The following is a 6,886-nucleotide window of genomic DNA, read 5'->3' as shown; positions in this document are numbered from 1 at the left end:
AAATGCTACAGCTTGAATATTTTTATTAAATATTCAAACTGTAACACTTTTAATTTTCTTTCAAAGTAGCGAGTTTGGTTTGCGAAGTGGTTACTAGTCAGTTTATTACAAGCTTAACCAGGCAGTACAAGCGGGTATTTGATGCAAGCTGGACAGATATTCTTTGCATTGTTGCAATCTAGGTTTCAGAAACGGCCCGTGAAATCGAGCACGACGCTAAACTAAATATATTATTTAGCGGTTTTAGACTGAAGTGCAGGTGCTTCTGGGTGGAAGATTAAGGTACAGTGATCGCCAACAACAATAAAGAGACTTTGCCAAGATCACTAGCGTAATCGTTTATAAGCATGGTAAGTATGATGCTAGGGTCTCAGTCTTTTGTACCGGTAAAAATATTTACACGGCTTACTGGGAACTCAGCATTTTGTAGCAAATGAAACGCAGATTTATGAAATTAAAGAAGTCGATTTAGGCACATGGGGGACTCAGAGGATTTGGACTAATTATCCCGCCGAAGCGAAGCGAAGGCGGGAAGGCAAAAATCTAGAGTAAAACCTAAATTACCGCCGCGTAGCGGCGGCGCTCGGCTAGTGAGTATAGGTTAATTAAAGCTACGAAAATCATGAATGTAATGGTGTCTGACTTACACTCCTGGACACAATTATACGGCCACCTCGTCGAGCCCATAACTCAGTCAATTTTTATTATTTGACGGTGCGGTTTTCACACAAGTTGCAAAACATGCTTCAAAATAGCAAGGATGTGCTAACGCTCGCGGTTTTGCACTTTATAGGGAGGCTCACATACAAAAAAGAGATTTGTGTGTCCAGGAGTGCTGGAGAAACCTGCTCAGAAATAATTCTCCTTACCCTAAAGTGGAAAGTCTTCGGCTACCAAATAAAATAACACGTAGGATACGACATATTTTAACGAGTTTTCGATACACTTTCTTGGGAGCCAAGGGGTAAATTTACAAACGACAACTACTCCACAAATTCATCTACGGAATTAACAGTTGACGGCGGTGCAGGTTGATCTTGTACTCCCACGACTGCTGCTGCGCGTAGCTCGACACATACAGCACGTACATGGTGCCCTTAGCATACAATTTCACAGGGAAGAGTCGACTCGGGTCGCTCTTGGGCTGCGCGTCGGACTTGATAATCTGCAGTTTAGCCAGATCCACGCTAGTGAGCAGCTTGGCCGTCGTATTGTCGAACAGGTGGAACGTCGTGTCCGTGAGCACACCCCAGCGTATCACCATCGTCTTCCTTGGTGGCGAGGCACTCGCCGGCGTCTTAGGCGTCCGTGATGCTGGAGAAGCCAGTAGCCCATTACTTGACACTTGTTTGGACCACAAGGAGAACGACCGTCGCCCTCGAGTAGGAACAGGAGGAGCCAAGAGGAATTGACCCGATTTACACGGCATACGGGACGAAATGGGCGTGATCTCGAGCTCCACAGTGCCCTTTACGAAGCGATGGAGTCCCACGATAGATTCCTCCACTGGGAACTTCCATTTGGCCAGTGGGGCACTGAACGTCCTGTTATGTTCCCATCCAGGCTCCATTGCCACAATTGCCTGCCCTAGAAACCGCAATCTACCAGTGTTTGTGACGCCGATCAACGTGGTGACAATGTCGCACTTGCTGGACATTAATGGCACAAAAAACTTGTCCGTCCAGGTGGGTAAATTCACGTTGGTGCATTTTTCAGAGGAAAAGTGGAACATGAACGGTCCGAAGGGTTTCTTAAGCACGCGTACGTTGCAGAAGAGTGACACCACGTTGCGGAAGTCGCATAGCATTTCCAGGCCGCGCACCTGAGTGATCTGTAGCTCCACAGGTCGCCCCACGGCGCTGAGTCGCTTGGCCAAGTTGCGTCTTGCCATGAAGCAGCGTACAAGGCGCTGAGTTACCACTGCCGCTGCGTGGCGCGTTGCACGCTGCTCTAGAGGCTGCAGTTTCTCCTGCTCCACAAGACGCTGTGCCTCCGTTAAGTTCGGGTTGGCGGGAGGAGTGTCATCGCCCCATACGCGACGGCTCTGAGCGTCCATAGGCGGTGTGCCCGGTATCTGAAGGTCCTGCTCCTGTTCGGGCTCAAGCGACAGCTTCTTTACATCCAGTGGTGGCGTGTTGGCCTGGTTGGACGCCACATCCTCGCTCGGACGGCACGGGGGACGCACACTCGACGGCATCGCGGGCTCGATGGAAAGTGGCGTGAAATTGGTTTGGAGAAAAAGTGAGCGCTTACTGAAATTATCTTGTTTTTTGTAAGGGAGAGAGACTAATTAGGACCAGGCAGCGAGGTACCATGTTTCTAGTGAGTCTGATATGCGAGGAAATAAAGGTGGTGAAATACTAGTAGTCGTACAGTACTGTACTACGAGTGTACGTATGAATAGAACCCATACTAATGAATGTTCGGTCCTCATACTTCTAGAGCGCGAGACTTTCGCGCTGCAGACTCGGAAGGACCAGGAGGTTCGATCTAGGACAGGTTTAACATGCCACGACGCACGACGACGAGGCGTCGACGACGGCCTCAAGTGGGGGCTTTAACGAGGCAATGACACTTCAAGTGGAGAACTGAGACGTTCTCCTCCGTCCAGGGCATATAACTCATAAATACAGTTGCGCTGTTTCACCACAGCTCGTAGCCCGCGTGCACATAACGCTGTCATCTTGTCAGCAAGTTCATTTATGATGTGGAAGTATCAGTAACGTTAATCTAGGAGTCCTAATCTAGGACTCAAGAATATATTACAGTAGTATTTTATTTTATTTGTTAGGGCACACTCAACATGATCGAGAGACCTCCCTGACCGAAATGGCGGATTTCCTAGGCCCGAAATCAGTACCAGTCTCTCGATAGACAGAGACCAGCTCTTCTCGGAGACCGTGGCCCAACTATTCTCGTCGAAAGAACCTGCAAGCGCGACCTATTCACTGGCTGAACAAGTGAGGGCACTTAGAAACGCACAAGCAGCAAAGAGGCGACTGAAGTATCGGAAACTCAAATGTGAACGCGAAACACTAGAAGACAAAGAAGCAGTTCTTTCTGAAGATTTGAAGAGATCTTGCGTGCTCGAAAGCTAGCGAAAGCCCTCGGGGATAAAACGCTGGCGACGTCTACGCTGAAGCCTTCCACTAGAAGGCCAGTGTTCTAATACAAAAGGAAGGTCGATTGGTGGCCTAACAGAAGATGCAGAATGCAGAATGCTATCGAGAATCGACGAGATCGCTCAGATGATTCGAGAGACCATGAGCATATCGAAAGACAGGGTGCAGTACTGTGCGTCCTAGTGGCCTCGATAAAACTGCATTTGAGGGCTGTCATGCAAACCTTTGTTCGGTTTATCCCAATGAATGCAATCGGTACTTCAAACGAGGCTGTGACTTTTGCTGAAAGCTGTGGCGCCGAGATCGCACGCATGATAGACTCTTCACTTCTTGTAGACAATGACTAAAACGGGGGAAGGTTGTGATTACTTCGTCGCGCGGACTACGCTTCGAGTTACTCTGTCTACCATCTACTTCGTAGTCGTGTGGCTACGGCGCTACAGCGTCGTCGGTGATAGTTGGCTAACCGATCGCTTCTAATTTAGAAGCTCTAAATATTTGCTCGATTACCTAGGTTTCAGAATCAGATGGTCCTGAAAAGCTACCCACACGAATCAGGTCACCTCATTCGTGTGGATAACTTTTTTCAGATCACCATCAACCGTCACTTTACTTTTGTGCCGGGCCCACAGGATGGGGCATTCTTCATCCAAACCCAACTCAAGTAAAGAACCTTCAGCACCAGGAGCCCCTCCAAGTGCCATTCGGAATAACGTTCTCAACGTTATAAGCGATCGCTCTCCACTCGTGTGCACGTTTTACTATGAATGTCAAGTATTCACGCAGCAGATCCAACTGCCGCTTCTGTACGACCATCCACGGCCTGGAACACAGGGTACAGCGCTCATGGACTTGGAGCTGGATCTTAGAAAAAAGCTACAACTACCCGAAGGCTCCAGTGTCTTCGCTGTCGTACCGGCAGATGAGCTTTACAGTCCCCCATATCCTCTGGTAATGATCAACATTGTGGCTGCTAGACTGTTCGACCAATTTGAAGAATCTCACGTTCCAATTCTGCATTTCGCTTTGGTTGTCCGACACATGGGGCTTCTAAGGCAGCCTCTTCCAATGGGAAATGCATACGAGTCGCCGTTCTTCGCGGTAAATGCGGCAACGTTGGCGGAGTCGACGAGCTGTATTGCACGCAGCTTGGCTCGACGTAGATTTGTTCAGAACTTACAAAATTTCGGCTTTGCAAGACTCGAAGTTACGTCGGAGCAGGCAAAAATTCCTCAACTCGCGTTCGAACGGGTGAGAAAATGGCTGGTGGAACAAATGGAGCTCTCCAAGGAGAAGAGATGGGTCGACTATGTTGATGTAAGCAAAGCTGGAGAGACGGATAACTCGAGTGACAGTTATTACTCTTCACACCCGAATGTGTCTCGTGGGCGACGTGTGGGCTTTAGTTCGGATCGCAATCGAGAGTACATGCAACTACGTCTCCCTATAGCTGCAAGTGGTACACCGTGGCCCCCTGTTTACTTCCAGGATAGCAACGAGAACAAGGAGTTTGCGACCGATCTGCTGACGTTATTGGAGCTACTGGACGATATATCACGTGATTGCATGAAGGCTGTCTGTGAAGTACTAAACATTGACGAGCGCTGGCTATTTGAAGAGCTTCTGGACGATCGAACTCGTCCAACCGATAGCTTTACTGGATCTCGAGACCCAAGTTACCAGTATGGGGCATCGGTGCTTCGTGTATACAATTACCGTAACAAGGGACGTAGCCCCGCTGAGGTGGATCCGAACGATTTTTCATGTGGAGTGCATGCTGATCTTGGCCTTGTTACCGTGTCTCCTGTAGCTACTGTCCCGGGGCTACAGATGTGGAACTTGGAACGAATGAACTGGGTGGAGGTGGAGGAAAATGCCTCAACACTTCACTTCTCGGTATTTGCTGGAGAGACGCTAGGGCTGCTAACACACGGAGTCATCTCGGCTCCTTTGCATCGTGTGCCGCCGATTTGCGTGGAATCGGAATCTGGGAGACAAATGTCCATGCCTTATTTTCTGCGAGCAAAACCTGGTGCGTGTCTTAATCCGAAAGCACCGAAAGCTGAGCAAATAACGTGCCGCGACTTCATGGAGGACGTTGTGTTCAAGAAACGACTGTGGCGTCGAGAGAACAGTAATAATCCTGCACCGCCAGACTACTAAACACAAGCAAGTATTTCATAAATCCGATACTACATGTACAATACTTCGTAGTAGTTTTTTTAAATTACTTCGAAATATTTTTCTTCTAGAAGACATGTACTTTAGGCGATAACTTTGGATGTCGAGAATCGGAACGACAAGAAGGCTGGATGGCGGATGTGACTTTTATTCTGACATCATCATGTTCACATACTCAATATAGTTGATGTTGCCATGTTGATCAGGCTCGAGCTGTTTCGTAGGTAAAAAAAAGCGAATGTGAGAGTTTTACGGATCAATTGCACTAAGTGTTGTTCATTTCGTACCTGGCTGATGAGTTCCTGAGCTTGCTCGGAAGAAATACGGTCTGCACCGTAAGTTGTGAGAGCAATGAGCAGCTTGTCGGCCTTGATGAATCCCGGGGCAGAGGCATTACCTTCGAACGCCTTAAACGCATTCTTAACTTGCTCTGCCGTGTACGTGGCGTTGACTTTTCTCGACATGACTGCCACAAACTCATCGAAGTCTATCTCTCCGTTACTGTCTTGGTCAATCTCATTTATCATGAGGTCTATTTCTTCCGGGGACGTGTCAATACCCAGCGTGTCCATCAGTTCTCCCAGCTCAACTTTCGTGATGGAGCCACCACGGTCCTGCAGAAGCAATCACAAAATAAGTGAATCGAGCTGACAAGGCAACAAGCATGTGAGCTTACTCGATCAACGAGGTTGAAGATCTCTCGGAACTCGATGAGTTCCTCGGAGGTTAACGCATGACTCATGGCTGCAAAAAACTGAAAATGGGTACCATTGCAGTACAGAAGCAGTAGACGCACAATCCCATTTCAACAGCACACTTAATTATGGATTTGGGGGTAAAATAAAAATAGTTGAAAAAGCCACTCGTTCCTTTGCACATAATTTTGATCGTATATGTCATGGAAGGAAACAACAACGTGTTTTTTCTCGAATTAAACTTATAATTTCGTGGCCTTTTCAGACTGGATGTTGGCTAAACGCCAACGCCACCATTCTGCTACATCCGCAAGCGAAGCCTCTGCTCGTTTCGCAGCAGCGTTGGCCTCTTTGCCTCGCCGTTTCCATCGTTTCATTCGAAATGACTGCAGAGTTTCAATTTCATTCAGCTGCAGCGTTGTCTGGTCCATAGCTTTCGCAATTTCTTTCATCTGCAGCTCAAGCCCGCCTATGTCACCTCCTTTTGTTGAGGACATCAGATACTCACGAGCACGTCTGGTAGCCGGTGTGTAAGCATTTTCCAGCTTATTTAAAACGGTATCATCCAGTCCTAACAGACCCCGGAGCTCCTGCGAACGCCAATCTTCTCGCATCATTTGCATCCACTCCGATGAGCGTATATCGGCACGAGACTCAGCTGCAGCAAGTATTCTGCCGCATGCAGCAGCTCGAATAGCAAGCTGGTGCTTCTGGAAGTGACGCATCATTGAGCGCTGTACTGCTCTACGCTCCTCTAAAACGTCCGCACGACACCTCCGCTGCACTGGAAAGGCTGAGCTCGACACAGTAGATTTGTCGAAATTATCGCCTACCATGGAGAGCTTCTCCAGTGCTGTGTTATTGACGATTCCACTAAGTTCTTGTGAT

General features: G+C 48.2%; 3 protein-coding genes across 3 annotated transcripts; 1 reads left to right on the top strand and 2 right to left on the bottom strand.

Moving 5' to 3' along the window:
- Positions 1 to 973: 973 nt before the first annotated feature.
- Positions 974 to 2,234, bottom strand: PITG_02553 (uncharacterized protein; the record flags this gene model as incomplete). Its single annotated transcript, XM_002907424.1, has 1 exon — positions 974 to 2,234. The coding sequence occupies one exon, from the start codon at positions 2,195 to 2,197 to the stop codon at positions 1,001 to 1,003; it is 1,197 nt and encodes a 398-aa protein (XP_002907470.1).
- A 1,956-nt stretch (positions 2,235 to 4,190) lies between these two features.
- Positions 4,191 to 5,285, top strand: PITG_02552 (uncharacterized protein; the record flags this gene model as incomplete). The annotated part of the gene is made up of 2 exons (XM_002907423.1): positions 4,191 to 4,237; positions 4,286 to 5,285. 2 exons carry the CDS (start codon positions 4,191 to 4,193, stop codon positions 5,283 to 5,285), a joined length of 1,047 nt encoding a protein of 348 aa, XP_002907469.1.
- A 165-nt stretch (positions 5,286 to 5,450) lies between these two features.
- On the bottom strand, positions 5,451 to 6,045 carry PITG_02551 (calmodulin-like protein; the record flags this gene model as incomplete). Its single annotated transcript, XM_002907422.1, has 3 exons — positions 5,451 to 5,516; positions 5,591 to 5,917; positions 5,980 to 6,045. 3 exons carry the CDS (start codon positions 6,043 to 6,045, stop codon positions 5,451 to 5,453), a joined length of 459 nt encoding a protein of 152 aa, XP_002907468.1.
- Between the last annotated feature and the right edge of the window lie 841 nt (positions 6,046 to 6,886).

This window comes from Phytophthora infestans, genomic scaffold (assembly GCF_000142945.1).
Source record: "Phytophthora infestans T30-4 supercont1.3 genomic scaffold, whole genome shotgun sequence".
NCBI classification, from domain to species: Eukaryota; Oomycota; class Peronosporomycetes; order Peronosporales; family Peronosporaceae; genus Phytophthora; species Phytophthora infestans.
This window is presented reverse-complemented; position numbering and strand designations above follow the sequence as displayed.